General features: G+C 29.7%; 2 protein-coding genes across 3 annotated transcripts; both read left to right on the forward strand.

The window, feature by feature from the left end:
* Positions 1-6,029: 6,029 nt before the first annotated feature.
* Positions 6,030-11,911, forward strand: LOC133782988 (AUGMIN subunit 8). Of its 2 annotated transcripts, none has more exons than XM_062222484.1 (7): positions 6,030-6,260; positions 8,010-9,495; positions 9,940-10,059; positions 10,383-10,499; positions 10,582-10,671; positions 11,024-11,131; positions 11,359-11,911. In XM_062222484.1, the coding sequence occupies exons 2-7, from the start codon at positions 8,176-8,178 to the stop codon at positions 11,461-11,463; spliced, it is 1,860 nt and encodes a 619-aa protein (XP_062078468.1). In that variant the 5' UTR covers positions 6,030-6,260; positions 8,010-8,175; the 3' UTR covers positions 11,464-11,911. The 2 variants fall into 2 exon arrangements, with proteins under 2 accessions (XP_062078468.1, XP_062078469.1); XM_062222485.1 differs by lacking the exon at positions 6,030-6,260 and adding an exon at positions 7,059-7,895.
* A 7,249-nt stretch (positions 11,912-19,160) lies between these two features.
* Positions 19,161-22,115, forward strand: LOC133782987 (pentatricopeptide repeat-containing protein At4g30700). The gene is made up of 2 exons (XM_062222483.1): positions 19,161-21,630; positions 21,982-22,115. Exon 1 carries the CDS (start codon positions 19,195-19,197, stop codon positions 21,538-21,540), a length of 2,346 nt encoding a protein of 781 aa, XP_062078467.1. The 5' UTR covers positions 19,161-19,194; the 3' UTR covers positions 21,541-21,630; positions 21,982-22,115.
* The last annotated feature ends 151 nt before the right edge of the window (positions 22,116-22,266 follow it).

Below are 22,266 nucleotides of genomic sequence, written 5' to 3' on the forward strand. Positions count from 1 at the left end.
CATACAAATTAGATCCTTAAGGGACTATATTTGTGGATTTAAGTTTTAGATTTTGAATCATTAAAAATATTTTTAAAAAATATCTAATTAATTTTTAGAAAATATTTTTAGAAAGTGTCGGCAGGGAATGGGTGCTTCAATTTTAATATTTTTAAATGAAGCTTTTGATTGAACATGGTGTAGCATGAGTCTCTGGTCTGGTCAGACAGAGGGGCTCGAAACGGAGAGGGAATTGTCTTAGGTAGAAAGAAGGAGACAGCAGATGGAGAAACAAGTGAAAATGGCAAGAAGTCCGAATTGAACATTGAAGCATAGTTTCCAAATAATTTTATAAGTATCACCGTTCATTTCACAATCTATTGACTTTGGATTATGTAGTTGGATCAAAATACCATTATTATTTATATATATATTATTAATAAATGTGTAAATAATGAAATTTTTTAGTTTTAACAATTTTATTTTTATTTTTTTAATGTTAATTTTAACAGAATATTTTTATATTTAATAAAATATTCTTATATTTAACGGTAGTTTATAAATACTTAAACTTAAATAAAATAAAATAAATGATTAAAAAATTAAAATAAGATATTTTACAATGATAATTATTTAAAAATAATAAATAATTAAACAAATTAAAATATGATATTTTTGAGATATTTTACAATAATAATTATTTAAAAATAATAAATAATTAAATAAATTAAAATATGATATTTTAAGATATTTTACAATGATAATTATTTAAAAATAATAAAATCATATGTTTTATAACTTAAATAAAATTTAATTAAACTTAAACTCAATTATTAGAATAATATCATATTAGACATATAATATAATCTGTCAATTAGCAACAAATTATCTTTTTTTTTTTAAAATAACAAGAAACTTAAATTTAAAATTCACGTATAATATTTAATATTACATTAAACATATAATATATAATATTTTGTTGTCACTCCCAAATTCACAAACCAGAACAAACATAAACTTAAATAAACATAAATAAATTATTTAATTAAAATAAGATATTTATTTAAAATTTATATGATATTAATATAAATTTAATAAAAATAATTAATAAATTTTATAAATAAAATTAAATAAATGTGTATATTAGACGTTATTTGTATCTAATATTATATAATCTATATAGTTGGCAATTTTCAATCACAAGAAAAGAAATTTTAACAAAATAGAAAGAAAAATGTGATTAGACTTCCTAGTTCCTATATGATATTAATATATATATATATAGCAATGGGACCATATTATTGTTTTTGTTATAGTGACTTCCAAACACTTTTTGTCTACTTTGGTTTGGCTCTTTTCTACCCTCTAAAAATTGGTCTTTTTCTTTTCCATTAAAATTAAATAAAATCTTCCAGCTAAAAGTACACCTATGCTTTGGTTGGCCCCTACTTTCTTCTTCTTCTTCTTACCTTTTATTTATTCTACAAAATAGTAATTATCCAATAAAAAACGCATCTAAGTCCATACACTTCTTTATTTATTTAATCATATATATTAATTTATCTAATGTTCAATTATATATAAAAATGACTGATGCATAGTTTTATACAATCTGTAAGTCTCAAAATTGACACTAATATATTAAAATCATGTCGATTAGTTAAATTTATTAACACATATTATCAGTATATATATATATTATGAATTTACATTTATTATGAGTTATGACTTTTTAACATCTTTTTTGCTATTTTTGTGAAATATATATAGTATTCATTACATATATTTGATATATGTTCAAAATTGTATTAATAACAATTTTAAAGCTACATCGTATTTTGAAAGAAGTAAAAAAAAATCGTATAAATAATACAAATTTTAAAAATTAATTATTTTTTTTAAAGTAGGCTTTAGTAGTATTGATAGTCATGAAACTTAGCTAGCCCATATAATACATAGTGACACTAATCTCAAATAATTTATTGCCAATAAATAAAGATCACTCAAAACTTTATTAACTAATTTATTACATAATTAAGAATGTCAATGCTCCATTAATTTATGCAGTTTTTATTATTTTATTAGTGGATAAAATATATCAAGCAGAAAAATTATTACAATAGCTTAAACATTATATTAAGCTTTGGTTTATTATTTTTGAGAGTAATATATGAATTGAAAAAACACTAAAATAAATTCTCATTCTTCTAAAATGATATTTATTGTAGAAAATGTCATCAAAAGCATAATCAACGGTCATTGGGGAATCCAACGGACCGAAAGGCAGCCACGTGTTAATATAATAAGGCTGTGTTTGGGTCAATTATTGAACGAATAAAACAAAAATTCCGATCCAACGACCCAAAACCTTTCCCAATAAAAATATGTAAAATAAATAAATAAAAGAAGTAGAAGTGTCCAGGCAACAAACCTCAATGACGATCTGCCACGTCACTACATACGTGGCTTTGACCTTCGTTGACTAAAGCTATCAAATTCAAATCCTTTGTCCAAGCTCTTCTTGACACGTGGCTAATATATAAAATTTATATAATCTTTTTTTAATTTGACAAAAAAAATCAATATAAATTTATGTACATATATATTTAATATTTTTATTAAATACATTAAATTAAATTCTTCTAGTATATATTATACTAATATTATAAAGTGAATTGAATATAAAATTTATTAATTTAATTTAAAGAATTTAATTAATTATTTTTATTAAATTTATATTATTGTGTCATATAAATATCAAATAAATAAATAATATTATATATATAAGAATGACATAAATATATTATAAAAATTAAATCAAAATATTATTTATGATTTTTTAATATATATAATAACACTTTTAAACATAAATAATAATTTAATATAATTTTATTAAGATTATGTATTATATATTATTATAATTATATTTTATAATATTTAAATTCACATTAACAATGTATTAAATATTTGGTATTATATTAAATATTATCATCATAATAATATTTTATAATATTTGAATTCATATTAGTTATATTATTATCATAATAATATTTTATAACATTTAAATTTATATTAATATAATTATTAATTTATTCTTGTATTACGTATTATTATAATAATAATATTTTATAACATTTGAATTTGAATTTATATTAATATAATTAATAAACATTTATTTTTAATTAATTTTAAAGATATATTTCGTTAAATATTTAAAATATTTTGTTAAAGTTAACAAAACACACCATTAAAATCAATAATTTTCATTATCTACACATTTTTATTTATAAGAGATATAATGTATAATTATTTAATTTTAAAATAGATCAATATAGGTTTATATTTTATGCACATATAAATTTAATATTTTATTAAAACATTTAGAAAAAATTTAGAGGAGCCATGTCTACTCTAGCCTCCTTTGGCTACATCATTGTATCCCTAATAAGTTGGCCTATAAATCATATATTTATACTTAAGAGTTTTATTTTGAAAATTAAATTACTTTAATATATGAAAAAAAACCACACACAAAAGGAAAGCATCATACAGATAAATAACTCGGTACATATGGAATTATTTATTATTTTAGTTATTTTATTAATATTATTTTGAATTTTTTCTTTAATCAATAGTATTACTTTGGTATAATTAGTGATATGTACTATTTTATTATTTATCATCGTATTCATTATATTTTATTTGAAAGATATTATGTTCTTAAACAACTATTAAGTAGTGCACGAAAATTAGGTTTATGGTAATCATTACAACACAAATTTTCATTTTAAAAAATAACCATAAAATTGTCGAGGATAACCAAAAAAACAAAATGAAATGAAATAGTTATGATCACAGTGGTTGCGGCGATTCTAATCAAAGCCAAATTCGTTAACAAAAGTGACCCTTTTTTGAAAGAAAATAATTTTTTTTTATTATGCTTATAATATAAAATAAAAAGCCAGCTGCAAAATAGATTTTCAAATAATAATAATTGATAAAATACAAATAGGTAATATTTAAAGCAATCTCATCGTTTATAATTACTCCATCTGGTCCAAAAGATGTCTTAAAAAATAATAAAATAAAACTTAGTAAGCCCTCCTAATTATAGTTTGCATAAATAGAAAATAATTTATCTTATTGTTTGTGAAAAAATCCCTTTTATCAAGAGCATTTGTTTTTTTTTAATTTTTAATTTTATATTTACCAAAGTTGATACATAAAGAATAATTTAATCCTAATTTGTGAAACAAAATAATAAATTTTTATATTAATTAAAATACTAACATATATAAAGTAGTATATTCTTATATATATACATCAAATATTCAAACAATTATTATTATTATTGTTATTATAAAATAAAAAGACATAACAAATTATTTGATTTTACATGTTTGAGGATCAAGAAAAGACATAGAGAATTGCTTCATAGAAGAGAAAGAGAAATTTAATTAATTATTATTTGCCACCTCATTAATAATTTATAGAAAAATGATGTTGAGTAATGATGTTGTTTTAAGTCATTGCCTTGTTATGGGGGGTCAAAAAGACATAAACACAATCACTACAATTTGATCTCTAAAGCTTCTTTTATTAATTAATTAGTTAATTATTAGTTATCATTAATTCTTTAAATATCTTTTGATATTGGGGTCAAGAAGCTGATACTTAGCTCTCAAATTTATATAGCTGTCTATTGTTAGTATATATTATTGAATGTTGTATGGGATTTCAATTAATTATTACTTTCATTTTTCATTAAAATCAATTAATAATTGTACACAGAACAATTAAGCAAACATAAATATGAGGTCACAATTAAGCAATAGTTGGTAAAGATAATTATAACAATTAATAATATTTTTTTAGTTAAATTTGACATTGTTGTTATTAACTAATTAATTAATTTACTTGCTTTTATATAAAAATAATTATTGATAGTTTGGAATACTTATTTAGTAATTAAACTGCAATTACATATAAATAATTAATCAAGTTGTAAAATTTCAATTAGTATTTGATTATTACACACAATGTAGTAATAATTATTATAACTAATTAAAGCATGATTTATACCATACATTAAAGAATAATGTTGTAAGAATTGAATGTGTATCATTACATGACTCATGCGTGTACAACTACACCTACTCCATATTTAAAAAAAAATAAAAATTTATTATATTTTACACTACCAATTTTTTCTTTTTATATATAACCACAAATTCTATATATAATTAGGGGACCACAAAATAGAATTAAAAAAGTGATAGATTTTTTCTAAAAGAAATAAAAATAAATGTCAAAAGAAGAAGAATTTAATACGATATTTTGTTAGAGTATCACATTAATTGAGCTTTTAAAGCCACCTCACCATGATGATTAAGCCAACCTTGGACATTTAGTATATTAAGAACCATTAATTTGTACTACTCTTTTTGATTTATTTGACCACCACTTGGAAAATTTAACTATCCATGGAAAATAAATAATCTACTAATTACATTATTTTAGCCAAATAATTTTTGGAAAAAAAAAAGGAAATAGTTAGTCAAACAAAATGGTACATAGACATAAATGAAAAATGAATAATTAGTTAATTCATTAATAGTCTCTAAATTCAAACTATTTCATTAGTTGTTTACCAAACTTCATAACTAAAAAACTTAATTTCCCATTTTAGTCTTAAAAGACAATAATTAGGTTCACTTAAACATTTTTTTTTGCATAAATAGAATTAAAATTAAAAAAACTTGTAATTCACAATGTGAATCTAATCTATTTATTTTTATATATATATTTTTTAAAATTTTGAACTTTTAGATTTATATTGGCATAATTGAAAATTAGAAGAAAAAAGTGATGTTTTCCAAAGGAAAACGTGTAAAGTAATTAATTGTTGGTGGCGCGAAATCAACGACTTCTTGCATAGTCCTATTCAACTGAAACCGTTTTTTCGCGCAATCTATTTTATTTTATTTACAAATAATTATATTTAATTAATTAAAAATCAATTCTTTCTTATTTATTTATTTATTAATTACATAAAAAAATATTTAAAATTTGATTATTTCTTCAACCGCATTGCTTTCCATTCTTTCTCTCTCTTCATCTTCGTCTCTGCTCAACGAAGACTTCCCGCCGGAAAATCTGACTCCGATCATCGTCCGTATTCCAATCTCCGGCAATCCCTCAGAGCCGTCTCAGTCGGATTAGATTCAAAGTTTTGGGAAAATCATTCGGATTTGGCGTATTACAAAGTGAAAGCTTTTTAGGTAATCGCTGAGATTTTGATTTCTTCATTTATATAGATTATTGTTTACTGGTGATTGAATTCCGATAAAGTTTTGACCAAAGAGAGAAAGTTTTGAGGTTTGCCATTTGGTTAATGAAAAAGTGAGATTTTTTAATTCTATTTTATGAAGTATTAAATTTTATAATTAGCGGTTGGTAGGGTTTCAATTTCAACCTTTCATTCTTTTTACTTATTGTGTTAATCGGTAAATATATGTATTTTTTTTACGGTTTATTATTATTGTTATTATTTTACAACTATAATGAACTAAATTTTGCTCATTTTTAAACTAAAGTAAATAAATACACAGAGATTGATTAATTTGATTTTGTTGTATTTTTGGGTTCAATGAGCAATCAACAATCAAATCTCTCCTTTTGTTGTGAAAATGGGCTATGGAGAGATTTGATGAACAGTGAAACACTGAACTTTGTCTTCCACAAAAGAGACATGGACCCCTTGAATGCAGAAGTTTATGTTATGTAATGGAAAACCCTGGGTTTTCTCTATTTCAATTAAAGCTTTATGCTTTTCATTGATTTTCGATCCCAAATCTTGGAAAAATGAATGCTAGAGTCAAATGAAAAATAATAATATATTATGCATACAAATATTTTCATATATAACTACTCTGACCTGTATCTCAAATATATTGTTTTGTGTGTAATTTATTTTATTTTATTTATTTACCTATGTCTGTGGTGAGAACTGAGAAGTAAGTTCTTTTTTCTAGTATAATTTAGACTGTAAAATTCATTGGGATGGACAGTGATCACCATTCCACGTGGATTTGCTTGTCTCTTGCCATTTCTCCAAGGACATTAACATCTGCAATTTCAATCTTCTAATAATACTTATGGGAATAAAATATACATTAAAGTATACAAACAAAATACATGTATTCTTTATTTTTTATTTTGGAGGGTAGATGTGTAGTTGGTTTAATGAAAAAGCATTAAAAATCCATGAATGAATCTTTTGATAATAATTGGTAGCAAGTGATCCCAAGATAGGTTTTGTCTTTCATTCTAAGAAAAAGAAAAAAAGATAGTATTCTGAGCTTGTTTTGTGAAAGTTTAGTTTTGAAATACTTCCATTGAATTTGCTTTCATGAAAGTGAGTTGGGATAGAAGAAGAAGGTAATAAGTTATGTGGGGTTGTGTTTAGAGCAAACCAACTTCCAGCCTAGCCGACCATGGCGCTCTCGTGAGAGGGACAAAAGAAAAAGGAAAAAATAAAATAAAAAAGAATCCCTTTATCCTACGCACTCCTCTTTCGTATCATCCTACACCCATTACCTCCTTCCTTTCTCTAGTCCACTCTCCCAGTATCCCCAAATTGCTGAGGGGACCCCTTACCCTGTAATGGCAGTTTATGGGGTAGCTAAAGCCAAAGCCATAATGATAACTGTTTGTGCACGTAGTGCCATTTCCCGCAATTCTCTGTGACCCCGTTTCACCATATGTCGTTTAACCCCTCTTCCTACCTGAGCACCTTCCCATGGCCTGATCTGCCTGAACTCGGGCTTATCCTTAGGAAAGAACAATACCCATTTGAGTTTATGAGTTGTAATACAGACATTGATACTCAATCAGATCTGTGGCTCTGTAAAGATGTATGCTTTTTTCATTTTTTTCTTCTTTCCCTTTTTCTTTTCCAGGAGCTTATTCTTTGCTTTTCCTTTTTGCCTGGCGTAATTGCATCTTACTTACTTTTTTTAATTTTTCAGTTTATGCAGACAAAAGGATCTTCTTTTTGAGGGAGCTTGTGTTCTGCCATTGAATGCGGAATACTAGAAAAGGAAAGGGTGTCAGATGATTGCTGCTGGTTTAGTTTTGTGAATGTTTTTACATCTTCCTCTTTTGATCAATGTTATCTAGTTTGGATAGTGTTTGATGGATGTATGTAAATCGGGCCGAGCATTTAGGAAGCACATAACGGTGGAGACCCCTCGACCACCTTTGGTTCCGGCCGAAAAGAATAATGTACTCACCACCACCCGCCTTCGAACGCGGGAAGTTTCTTCTAGGTACAAGTCACCTTCTCCCTCGACAACGCCCAAGGGTACTCGGCGTTGCCCATCACCGAATCTTACAAGAGCAGCATCTTCACCCACTTCTTCTCATTTGGTATCCAAAAGAGCAATATCTGTGGATAGGAAGAGACCTTCAACGCCTCCTTCCCCCTTAAGTCCATCTACACCGGTTCAGGATTCGTCTGTAGATATGCATTTAGCAGCCAGAAGGGTTGCGAGTTCTCGATTGCCAGATAGTTTATGGCCTTCGACGATGCGAAGTTTGAGTGTTTCTTTTCAGTCCGATACAATTTCAATTCCTGTTAGTAAGAAGGAAAAACCAGTTACAAATGCGTTGTCTGAGCGTACTTTGAGGTCGTCGTCAAATGTAGCACATAAGCAGGTTGAAACATCTATTCCGCGAAAGCTTACACCGGAAAGAAAGAGAAGCCCTCTCAAGGGGAAGAATGTGGCTGATCAGTCTGAGAATTCTAGACCAGTGGATGGTTTACATTCTCGTTTGATTGATCAGCATCGGTGGCCGAGTAGAATAGGTGGGAAGATGTCTTCTAATTCATTAAATAGAAGTATGGATCTTGCTGATAAGAGTGTCAGAAGTCTTGCCACACCTGGACCTGGATTTGGGTTGTCTTCATTGAGGAGAACACCCTCTTCTGATGTTATAGGAAAACCTTTACAAAAATCTTCGAGTGATGCTTCAAAGCTATTATCAACCGTGGAAAGTTGCAGAGCAGGGTTTGGGGTGAGTTTAGTTGATGATAATTCTCTGCACACATCTAGACTTCACAAGTTTCCATCTACAAGTTTCCCGGATAGACCAAAGTCTGCAAATTCTGTAGTCAGATCTCAGTCTTTGCCCACTCGTCCACCCTCTCCTAGTAAGACCTCATTGGTATCGTCCTCTGTCACGAGGGGTGTCAGTCCGTCTCGAAACAGACCATCCACTCCTCCTTCTAGAGGAATTAGTCCATCTCGAATAAGGGCATCCAGCATTTCGAATCAACCCACCAATCCAAATTCTGTTCTTAGTTTTATTGCGGATTTTAAAAAAGGAAAAAAGGGTTCAGGGTACATTGAAGATGCTCATCAGCTAAGGCTGCTATACAATAGATATTTGCAATGGAGATTTGCTAATGCTCGCTCAGAGACTGTTCTCTATGTCCAGAAAGTAACTGCCGAGGTAGGATTTTGAGTTCAGTAGAACTAGCAAAATTTGGGCATGCATTTATTGCTTATTTTAGCCTTTTCGTAGTAATGCTATTGTATCATCAATGATGGTAGAACCTAAAATTGTTTGCAGGAATGATAAACTAAAGTTTTACATTCACAAGACATTAGCACCATAACTAATGATGCAGTAATCTGTTTTTGTTTTAAGATATTTCCAATCCATAACTAATTCGTTTTCTTATATAATTATGCTATGAGAGGCCTTGTACTTTAAATAAATGTCAAAAATAGTTCAGTTTGTAAAGATGAATGGAATCCCTTTCGGTAGTGGTTTGTTTATTATATTTACATATTGCTTAGTGCGATTAAGCTATGTTATCTTTTAGATTTATCCACTTCAGTTCGTAGTGTGCTTGCATATAATTTTTATTCCAAAATTTATTTGATGGTGCAGAGAACTCTATTCAATGTCTGGAGTGCCACACTATGTCTGTGGGATTCGGTGATTCGGAAAAGGATCAGTCTGCAGCAGATGAAGCTTGAGCTCAAACTGAACTCAGTTTTGAATGATCAAGTAATGCTTATGTTTTCGCATGATGTTATATGAACTTTATTAAATTTTGTCATGATATGGGTACATTTTTCAGTCGAGAATTTTAGTTGAAAAAGAAATATTGTATGCTTTTAGGAGGCTGTTCTGGGAATTCCTTTGTATCGACATTTCATCCTGAAATAAGCAATGATTTAGAATGTAATGTCATGTATGCATAATTTCTGGGCACCTTTTAATCTCTCTTTTTTCTTTCTTCATTCTGTACACATCTGAACCCAAAAGTTTACTTTCGCATGTCAGTGTGATACCATTTCTAATCCCTTGTTTACCTGATGATGATTCAGATGCCCTACCTTGATGATTGGGCTTTGCTTGAAAGAGATCACATGACCTCTTTGTCTGGGGCTGTGGAAGATTTGGAAGCAAGCACTCTGCGTCTTCCAGTTACCGGAGTAGCAAGGGTATGTTAGTTTGAATAAAGTCACTGGATTTGATGTCTCAGGATAAAAAGTATTAATATTATTTCACTTCTTATGTTTGCAGGCAGATATTGATTCTTTGAAGGTTGCTATCTGCTCAGCAGTTGATGTGATGCAAGCAATGGGAACATCTATTTGCTCTTTGCTTCCAAGGGTGAGTTCATAACTATTTTGGTTGTAATTGAGATTATTGATGAATGTGTTCTTGATAATATTTTCTCAACGTTCAACAAGCCCAACCCTGTCTCCCCTTTCTTCTTTCACTAAATGCATGACTTTCTATCTCAATGTTATGTTCCAATCATCTATGATCTATCATTATCAATATTTGACTAGCCCAGAGGATAAGCCCTGTAAGATTGAAACCTGAGTGAACCACTAGTGTCTTTCTAGATGCTAATAATGTACTAAAATGTTTCTATCATTTCTCGATATCGTTGTCTGTTATGTGCTTTTTCTGGCTTATTCACTTTTAGCACCTAATGTTCAATTAACATGACTTATAGGCGGAGAGCATAAATAGTTTGGTTTCAGAACTTGCTGTTGTAGCAGCTCGGGAGAAAGCAATGCTTGACGCATGTGAAGCTCTATTGGCTTCGACAACAGCTATGCAGGTAAAAGCAATGAAGAAGTTTTTTACTCTAAAATCTCCTTAACACTTCTTTCGCTAATTGCTCGTAAGATTAATGGAAAACATTGCTGCTACCATATGATCTGATTGCATCGAAGACGTGTTCTTTGAATTCTTCTAATCTAGTGTTTAAGGCTTTTTCTTTCACCTAGTTGTATGAACATTGATAAACATTAGTAGTATCCCTAATCATTATTTGACTCAAAACAGGTGGAGGAATTTAGTCTAAGGACACATCTCATACAAACAAAAGAAGATTTGGGAAGGTTAAGTAGCCAATTTTGGCAATCAAGACATCCTTATAATCCTCACTAGTTGCGGCTAAGAGATCAGTGGTATCTCCCCCGTTCTCTGTGTATGTAAATTGAGGTTTTAGTGTCATCTTTTTTTTTTGCTCCCTCCCTTAATTTTTTTATAACTTAAAATGGATTATTTTCTTTTTCTAATCAATCCCTTTTTCCCCCCTTTTTAACAAAGCAAAGAGTGATTAGCTTAATAGCTCTATGTTTTGCCACTTGTAATTCTTTTTCTTCTTGTATTAAGTAACTAAAAAAGAAAATTTAAAGAGAGATATATATATATATATATATAGAGAGAGAGAGAGAGATAGGAAAATATTGAATTTCAATGTACATGCAAATCCAGAAATGGGAAAGAAAATGGTGTAGAAACAGGTTCTGTTGTGTATATGTGTTTTGAGTTAACATATCCAACATTTATTGTCATTGAAATGAAGAAATGGAAAGAGATATTACTATTGTTATGTGTAGTCTTCTTTTTTGCTTTGTATTTTAGGTCATTGTGTGGTTCACAACCTAAAATATCTGACATCCCAATTTGCAATTGTCTTGAGATTAGTGTGATGAGATGCATACAATTTATCCTCAAATATTACACTTGATAAGTTGGTTTGATTTTATTTATTTATTAATTTTGCTGAAGAAAGTTAATTTAATTTTTAACTAATCATATAAATGGATTTTTTTTCTTAAAAAAGAATAAATATTCAAGCCACTTTTAATGTATGATTGTAAAATAAAATTTTATTTTAAAAATAAATATCACTTGAATATTCACTACCTAAACTTTTTTTTTCAAATATTCACTAGAAAGCATAGGTATTTTATTTATCTTGGGATCAAAATCATTATTTATCTTATAAGGAGTAAAACATGGAAATGATTAACAAATAGGAAGGAATGGCAATCGTGCGAACCAAATACATATTTTCTATAAACCTCTTTGTAGGATAATTATATAATTATATTCATATCTATATATTAATAAAAATAATAAATAATTAAAAACTTGACTAAATGCAAAAAACATCAATTCATATTTATTATAACTTAGATGTGAAAGTAAAATAATATATCCTAAATAATATTAATTCAATGTATTTAGAGTAATTTTATAATTATTTATTAATTATATAATAATATATTTGATTCTAAATTAAAAAGATACAATTTTTTTTTGAGATAATGTAAATATTAAAAGATACAGGGATATTATTGATAATTAAAAGTAAAAATTTGAAAAGAATAAAACATATTAAAAAAAATTATTATTATATTTAAATGATATAAAGAAAATTTAGTTTGTTAAATTAAAATTTAATATCATACAACATTTTTTTACAATTATTAAATTAGTTTTCAGAAATAACTTAACCAATCACATTATTATATTTTTAGATTTTCTACCAATCACAAATTTAACTTTTTAAAACTAAAAAATAATTCACAGACTGTGAACCAATCATATGTTTAGAAATATGTTTTCAATCACATTATTCACATTTCCATTTCAGAATAATAGTTTTTAAAACTAATATTTTTCAATCACGAGCCAATCATGCCCGACATATTCAAAATTTATTAAGTAAAATACATTAAAGCATTTAAAAAATCTTTTAGTTTCTATTAATATTTATGATAATATATCAAATATTTAATAATACTTTCTCTTCTCTCCTCCTATTTTTAAATAAACCCTATATATTTACTAAAAAAAACTCCATATAGTTTTCAAAAAAAATTATTTTCACACATCTAAAAAATATTTATATACAAAATTGTCTGATAGTAAATAAAATTATTTTCCTACCTCTATAAAATATTAGTTAAGAAAAAATTAAAATATTTTTGGTACTCTCAGTTAAAATAATATTTTTTTAAGATTAAAAAACCAAAATCACAATATTTTTTTAATTCAAAATAAGAATACATAAAAATTTAAAAGTAAAAAATTTAGTTTATTATAATCAAAATTATTAATAAAGTTAAAATAAAAAAATTATAATGCTATTTATTAAAAATGATAAATTAATTAATATGTTTAATAATAATTCTTTTTGACAAAATGTATTTAATAATAATTAAGTAGTTAAAAGGAGTGAAAAATAAAAATAAAAAATAAATAGAAAACATAAAAATAGAGAGATTATTTCCATGCAATATTTGTAATAAAAAAAATAAGGGATTGCAGTGGTGGTGGTTTTAGTGTCCTTTGATATTGGTGCCGAGTAGTGATTGATGTTGTTTAAAATTTGTATAGATTGTTATTTTGAGATTTGAATTCTAATTTGTAATTGAGTAGAAGTCTCACAATAAAGTCAAAACTCTTGTATAGTTAAGGGAGTTCTGTCTTACGAGACATAGGTAAGTTATATAACAATATACATTACAATTATAGTAATTTTTTATACAATTTTTAGGAATTCTAGATTATTTATTATAGTGAAATGGTAGTTTAAACATTTTTTAAAGTATATATACAAGAAAATTAGACTGGCACACAATATGCTATTTTGAAATTCATAATTTTATAAAAACACGTGATAAGTTTGCTATAGCTACAATGTAGAACAACCAATTTTAGAAATAAAAAAAAAACAACTAAAAAAAGCAAAGCAGCCATCCGGATAGAAAGAAAGAAAAATGATTGGCATTTTTATAAGATTTGCATGGATCGTGTTACTACAAAGGGAATTTACTACTTGGTATTTTATATTTTTACACAGTGTTATTTTAGTATTTTCTGTTTTTAATAATGTATGATAATTCTATGGTAGGACTTTAAAAAAGAACTCTACCGTAGGACTCTTTTGTGTTTTTAATCCTGTTAAGCAAAAATTTCATATTTAGAAATAAATAAATAAATGCGAAACACAATTTCACCTATGCCAAATTCATAGCATAAGATTTTATTTATTTAAGTTCGACCCATCCGAGATTATAAGAATAACCTCTTAATTACAATCTTTTTATTTAAAGGAAATACCCTTTGATTCAAATTACGATGATATTAAATAATTTGAAATAATTTAGGGAGAACTATGATGAATTTGGAATTGCAGCTGAACTCAGTAATTTTGGCTGACTGAGTTGCCTACATATCTTCTTTGTGAAGGATCAAGCCACTTGTAGTTCGAATTGAGATATTTTAGAATCTGAATATAAGAATTCCGGTATATGACCATTTTCAGGAATTCTTTGCCATTTGAAAATTTGGAAAAATTCCTAGGTGGATGACCTTTTATGGAATTTTGAGATTTGTGTTTTTACACCATTTTGCGGTATTGGCGACTGCACTTAGTCTTAGCAACTAAGTTGCCTACGTATCCTTTTTTAGGAATCAAGTCTAACGTAGTTCCGGCACATTTTTGTGATGCTTTGAAAGTTAAGAGGTGAATGATCTCTTTTTGGGGTACCATTTATTATGGTTTTGAATTTTAGTGCACTTTTAATTTTAAGGTAAAATTACCATTTTTGAGATTTTGTGAGGTTAATGACCTCTTTGAAATTTTGGAATGATATTTCATCATTTGAATTGATTTTGATGAGCTCATTTGGAATTTTATACCATTTCTCATGGTTTTGGAATTTTGTCATTTTGGTGACAATTTTATGTCTTGAAATCTCTTTATTTATATATATTTTTAATAATTTATTTTATATAAAGAGATTATTTGACTAATATTTTAATTGATTATTCCAAAATTTGTGGGGAATAATATAAAATTTTATATCAGGTAATATCATTATTTTAAAATTCAAATTTTATTTTTTTCTTTTTTAATTTGAATTTAAAATTTTGAGATAAAATCTGACTGTTTTATGTTTTGAATTCGTCAAATAATATAAATATCTTAAAGTTTGAATTTAAATTTGGTTTCAAATTCAAGATATTTTTATCATATATTGTTTGATTATTAATTATATCTCTGGGTCTATTTAATGGCTTTACAGAGATAAAGTAAGAGTTATGTGATAGGCTGTCATTCTTCGACAGAGTATACACACAACTTTGTTATACTCACGGTAAGCCCCTTTTAAATATATTTTTATATATGTATAATGCATCTCAATTTCTTTTTATTTTATTTTATATGTATATACATTAGGGGTATTCATTGGATGACATCCAATGTTTTTAAGCCCATCCGATTCGATCCAATCATCCAATTGGATGTTGGATTTTTGGAACCGATCCGATCCAATCATCTTGAACCAACCGATCCGATCCGATCCAATGGATGATTGGATCGGTTCGGTTCCATCCATTGGATGCATCCATTGGTTATCCGTTGGATCGGATCGGATCCATCCGATCTTTTAAAACATTTATTTAGGCTGATTTTTAAATAAAAAAAAATTATTTCAATTATAAAAACACTAATTACTCATAGGATCCTCTGGCTGGGCACAAGATCCGTGTATTGGAAAAAAGAAAGTGTGTTTAGTTTAGGGTTTTTTTAATCATCTCATGTGTGCAAGCCTATAGTAAGCTACAGTGAGGTATTGGATGTAATTGGATGGAAATTGGATTGGTTCGGTCGGTTTTTATTGGATGTCGGATGGTCATCCAACAACCGACCGATCTAATTTGGATTTTTAAAAATTACATCCGATCCGATCCAATAGTAATTGGACATCCAATTTTTGGCGGTCAGTTTTTTTTGGATCGGTCGGTTTTTATTGGATCGGATATTTTCTGCACACCCCTAATATACATATACAAGTTATATTCTTCCCATTTTAATTAAATACATACATATATGTTGGGTTTGGCTCACAAATTAGACCGATCGCAAATCTTAAAACAAATTTTTGTTTTATTTTGTTGCTAATATTTATTCACTTTGTTTTAGTCGTTTGACTTGAGACTTTTGGATTTGTTTCAAATTCGATACTCATCGCATGAGTAAGAGACGAGAAGCTCTGAATTTTTCACCACTGGATAGTCATCTGTAAGTTGTCACATATATATTTTCAAGCTTAACATATATGTATATATGGTCGACGGTCATGATTCATTTTATTGGAGAATACAAATTTGCTTTTGCTTTGTTATCATTATAGTTTTTTACTAGCCATATAAGACAAAACAAAATTCATTTATAACATATATTGTTTCTTTGTTATATGGCATGCAAGACCAGCCATTTATATATGCATGCATGTCATATAAATTCTGAACTGATATATGGCATGCAAGACCAACCATATATATATATATCAGCAATCGAATTAGACACTACCACGATAAGGATCCCATTTTGAAGCATTTTGAACTATATATATATATAAATTCTGAACTGATTTATTTACAAACATATCAGTATTCAATCAGTTTTCGTGCTATTAATCATTCCAGTTTTCATTTATTCGTTTTGGTGTACAACTATACATATATATATATATCAATATTCATTCAAACTTGAGTGATTTTATCTCTTTTGAACCTGACCAGGAAATTGACTAGCCAATCCCAGCACTGCTTAAACAAATACTTTAATTATTTACAATTTCAGCGAGGTATGAGATATTCAACAAAGTTTTCTATTTTGCTCTTATTATTTTTTACATTAAAACTAACATTTAGTGATAATTCCGGCAGCATGACAATTTCTTTAAATCTTTTATTCTTTCTTTTTGTTATGTACCACATATTGACTTATTTTCTGAAGTCTAGTGAACAAAAGGAAAGCCATGAAGATTTACAATAACTCAAGCAGTATAACACCATGAAAAATTCATATATATATATATATATTTTTTTTTTTTGATGATGATGTATCACATGTTGACTTATTTTATGAAGTCTAATGCATCAAAGAGAAATATAAGAATTCATGATGAAATTGGCAACATAAAAATATTAGTCTTTTCGTTTCCCCTTTGATTATATATCACATCAACTTATTTTCTGAAGTCTAGTGAATCAAAGGGGATGAGAATGACTCTTAATCACCATAGATTAAAAATAAAATAGTCAAAAGAAGAAGATATAAATCATTTTTATGAATCTTCACTTACCCTTGTAAAGCTTGAATGAATGCTTTAGAATATGCAGTGTTCTTCTCAATTTGTCTGGTTCACTTTTGCGTATCAATTTTCTTTTTGCCCAAAAACCAAAAAATTCCCCTAACTGTTCTGCTCTCTACCTTTTTATAGAGCCTTTTATTTTATTATTTTTATATTTTTTTATAAAAACCCACTCAACGTAAAAGTGGTGGAAGTGGAAAAAATATATCATTTATTTGCTCTTTTGACTGACTCATCCTTTTTTATATATTATTATTATTTTAATAACTAAATATTCCTTTCAGGTTTTAACTAATCTATAAAGGAAATATTTATATCTTAATAATAATAATAATTTGTTGCTGCTTTTTTTTTTTTTTCGTTCAACAAACCCGTGAATAATTTTCGGCGTGATTTTTTTTTATGACCATGTATATTGTAGTTATTTAGAGCATCCTGCAAATTTTCAGAAAATTCCGAATAATTTACAGTGCCGAAAATAGATTATTGCACTCGTGACTAATTTTTGTATGCGCGTGGAAAATAGCATGTTTGAACTTAGCTTTCGGCACTGTAAATTATTCAGAATTTTCTGAAAATTTGCAGGATGCTCTAAATAACTACAATATACACGGTCATAAAAAAAAATCGCGCCGAAAACTGTTTGTTGTACCCAGATTTCGAGCCATGAGGATTGTGACCTCGAAAGCTGGATTCATAATGAATGAACTCGTAAAGTCTGGAATATGTTCGAAATCTAAGCAACGAGCCTGCGAAGCAGAGACGACTTCGAAGATGGTAGCCTCGAAATCCTCACGAGCTCGAAGGGTAGGCCCCGAGGTGCATCTGTTCTCTGGGATGACCTCGGTTCAGGGGCTCCGAGCCTGATGCGCGTACGAGCTCGAAGTCATGTGGCCTCGGGAGATGTTATAGTTCGAAAGCCAATAGGAAACCTGGGGGAATAGGGCCTTGGTGATATAGGATAATAACTTGGAATATCCTAATGAGTCATCTATAAGAGACGCGGTCTACATTTATTAGTGTAAATCCCCTACAATCAAGGGATATTATTTGATCAGTTATACACCCCGTGGTCTTCAGGGGACGTTTCCTTGTATATCGGATTACAGGCATTTAATGCCATTTAATTTATTTGCATATAAAGAGTAACTACCCGAAATATGTGAGATAATATTCTGAAATTTTCTCTATAAATAGAGATGTCATGCACCATTGTAAATGACAGAATTTTTGTGATCTTGAGAGAAAACTCTGAAGAATTCATCCTTGAAGAATTTTCAGAGATCATCTTGAGTTTAATAACAAAGACTCGTGGACTAGGCAGATTTAACTGCTGAACCACGTAAAAAATCGTGTTTGTATTATCATATTTTTATTGGCTATTACTGATTATTGTTTACGTGCGGACGTAACACTGTTCAAAGGTTGAGAAACACAAAAGAGGCCTAGGGTAGGGCTCTTTTTAAAAGCCCTACCAAAGAATTATCCAATAATATTTTATATTTTAAAATTATCTTAAATTTGATAAATAAATTTTTTTCTATATAATCAAACTATTATTAGATATATATAATTAATTAAATAATTAAATTTAAATTTTAAACTTATATAATTCACACAGTTTCATTTGTTAAAATTTTATTAATAAAATATATAAATATATAACACAAAATAAAAAACGTTTCTTGAATCAGGAGAGTCCCGGAGTACCCAGATGATCGCCGGGCCGGGGAGCAGAAACTTCTTCGTCGGCCTACTCAAAAGCGCCACCTCTCTCTCTCACCTTAGCCAAATCCACGCACACGTCATTGTCCATGGCCTCCAATACGACCTCGCCATTGTCACCAAACTCACTCATAGGCTCTCTGACTTCAAGGCCATACGCAACGCACGGAACCTCTTTCTCACCATTCCCAACCCCGACCTGTTCCTCTTCAACGTCCTCGTAAAGGGCTTCTCCAACAATGAATCTCCCTTGTCTTCCATGTCTCTTTATGCTCATTTGAGGAGCAAGACGACTCTCACTCCTGATGAGTTTACTTACGCCTTTGCTATTTCGGCGGCTTCTGGTTTTAAGGACGCCAAGTATGGGATTCTGTTGCATGCACATTCTATCCTTGATGGGGTTGCTTCGAATTTGTTTGTTGGGTCCGCGTTGGTTGACATGTATTCGAAGTTTTCACAGTTTGAGTTAGCACAGAAAGTGTTTGAGGGAATGTCTGAGAGGGATACTGTTTTGTGGAACACAATGATTTCTGGGCTGGCTAAGAATTGCTGTTTTTTCGATTCGGTAAAACTTTTTGCTGATATGGTTGCTAGTGGGACGCCAGTTGATTCTAGAACCTTGGCAGCGGTTCTTCCTGCGGTGGCGGAACTGCATGAGTTGCAAGTGGGGATGGGAATTCAATGTTTGGCTATGAAGGCCGGGTTGGATAGTGATGTTTACGTACTTACAGGATTAGTTTCATTGTATTCAAAATGTGGTGAGATTGACACATCAAGGTTCTTGTTTGGGAAGATTAGTCATCCGGATTTGATATGCTATAATGCAATGATTGCAGCTTATACAAGCAATAATGATACAGAATCCTCACTGAGGCTTTTCAAGGAACTCCTTTCTTCGGGGGAGAAAGTAAATCCAAGTACAGTTGTGGGTTTAATTCCTGTATCTTCTGCCTTTGGTCATCTGCAACTTACTAGCTCTATACAAATTTTCTGTTTGAAGTCCGGTATTCTTTCAGACCCTTCTGTTTCAACTGCATTAACTACTGTTTATTGTAGACTCAATGAAATAGAATCTGCAAGACAACTTTTTGATGAATCACCAGAAAAGAGTTTGGCATCTTGGAATTCCATGATCTCAGGTTATACTCAAAATGGGCTCACAGAGATGGCAATAACTCTTTTCAGGAAAATGATATCTGTGCTCAGTCCAAATCCTATCACAATTACAAGTATTCTTTCAGCCTGTGCTCAACTTGGTATCCTAAGTCTTGGAAAATGGGTCCATGGCTTAATTAAGAGCAAAAATCTCGAGTCTAACATATTTGTAAAAACTGCTCTAGTTGACATGTATGCCAAGTGTGGGAGCATTGGGGAAGCTCGGGAATTATTCAACTTGGTTACACAGAAAAATGTAGTCACTTGGAACGCGATGATATCCGGATATGGCCTCCATGGTCATGGTCATGAAGCACTTGAGCTTTTTAATGAGATGTTGCATTCTGGCGTTGCCCCAACTGGGGTTACTTTTCTCTCTATCTTGTATGCTTGCAGCCACGCTGGGTTGGTGAGAGAAGGAGATAATATCTTTAAGTCCATGGTTCATGATCATGGGTTTGAGCCCTTAGCTGAGCACTATGCGTGCATGGTTGACATCCTTGGAAGAGCTGGACAAGTAGAGCAGGCCTTGGAATTTATAAGGAAAATGCCAGTTGAGCCAGGGGTTGTTGTTTGGGGTTCTTTGCTTGGTGCATGCATGACTCATAAAAACCATAGTATAGCACGTGTGGCTTCTGAAAAGCTATTTGAATTGGACCCGGGAAATACAGGATATTATGTCTTACTCTCTAACATATACTCAGCTGACAGGAATTTTCCAAAGGCTGCTTTGGTACGACAAGTTGTCAAAAATAGGAAGCTGGAAAAGATTCCTGGTTGCACTCTGATTGAGATTGCTGAGGCCACACATGTATTTACGGCTAGTGACCGAAGCCATCCTAGGACGATGGAAATCTATGCAATGTTGGATAAGTTAGCAGGAAAGATGAGGGAGGCTGGATTTCAGACAGAGACTACCACTGCTTTGCATGATGTAGAGGAAGAAGAGAAGGAGCTAACGGTGAAGGTTCATAGTGAGAAACTGGCCATTGCTTTTGGTCTTATTGCTACTGAACCTGGAACTGAAATCAGGATCATTAAGAATCTCCGGGTTTGTTTAGATTGCCACAATGCAACTAAACTAATATCCAAGATCACGGGTAGAGTTATTGTGGTTAGGGATGCTAATAGATTCCATCATTTTAAGGACGGGGTGTGTTCTTGTGGAGACTATTGGTGAAGAAAATTCTTTGCAAGTAAAAGAATGAGGAGTATTTGGTGCAAGATCAGATTTTGCATTATCCTACTAATTATACGGTGACCATTAAACGTGGATTCTCTCAATATCAGCATGACACTTATACCAAATTGTTCACAAAATCATTATTTTGATTGACAAATATTGATGAAATTGGATGTTACCCTTCACATTCTTTGTCTGAATCTCTGTATATATTCACATACACACACAAACACAAATATGAAATAATTGGTTTCATACTGTTTTGATGGAATAGTTCATTCCATACTTTAGAAGCAGTTGCTTTGGTATCCATACATGTTAGTTGGACAACATATACCTGGAATGTTGTTTCTACCTTGCTAAAGCCCAAAATCAGTATTCACTTGACTTATTTTAAAGCCATTTAGCACATTTCCCTTTGAATTTGTTTTCTTCTAGTGCATAAATGCGTAGGAGGCTAGCACTGCAGATGAGATGAGAGCAAGGGAGGGAGAAACATCTCTTTGCTTCAGAAGCAAAAACTTCTCAGGTATAGATAGTGCATGTCACTTGAACTTGAAGGTTGAGGTTCTATATTTTTGGACTTGGACAATGAAACTTAGCAGTTTTATTCCACCCTCTATCCCATAGCATAAACTAGTTGCAAATAGTGCGAAATAGCTAGATCACATATAAACATTTGGAAACGTAATTTGTCGAAGTTACTGCCAAAAGCTGGTACTG

This window comes from Humulus lupulus, chromosome 6, assembly GCF_963169125.1.
Source record: "Humulus lupulus chromosome 6, drHumLupu1.1, whole genome shotgun sequence".
Taxonomy (NCBI): Eukaryota; Viridiplantae; Streptophyta; class Magnoliopsida; order Rosales; family Cannabaceae; genus Humulus; species Humulus lupulus.

What these genes read in the sequence shown, in the direction of transcription:
- LOC133782987 (XM_062222483.1), top strand. Translation starts at nt 19,195, where the DNA reads ATGATCGCCGGGCCGGGGAGCAGAAACTTCTTCGTCGGCCTACTCAAA.
- LOC133782988 (XM_062222484.1), top strand. Translation starts at nt 8,176, where the DNA reads ATGGATGTATGTAAATCGGGCCGAGCATTTAGGAAGCACATAACGGTG. An exon ending in TCCAGAAAGTAACTGCCGAG is followed by an intron (nt 9,496 to 9,939) that starts GTAGGATTTTGA and finishes TTGATGGTGCAG; the next exon opens with AGAACTCTATTCAATGTCTG. An exon ending in CAGTTACCGGAGTAGCAAGG is followed by an intron (nt 10,500 to 10,581) that starts GTATGTTAGTTT and finishes TTATGTTTGCAG; the next exon opens with GCAGATATTGATTCTTTGAA.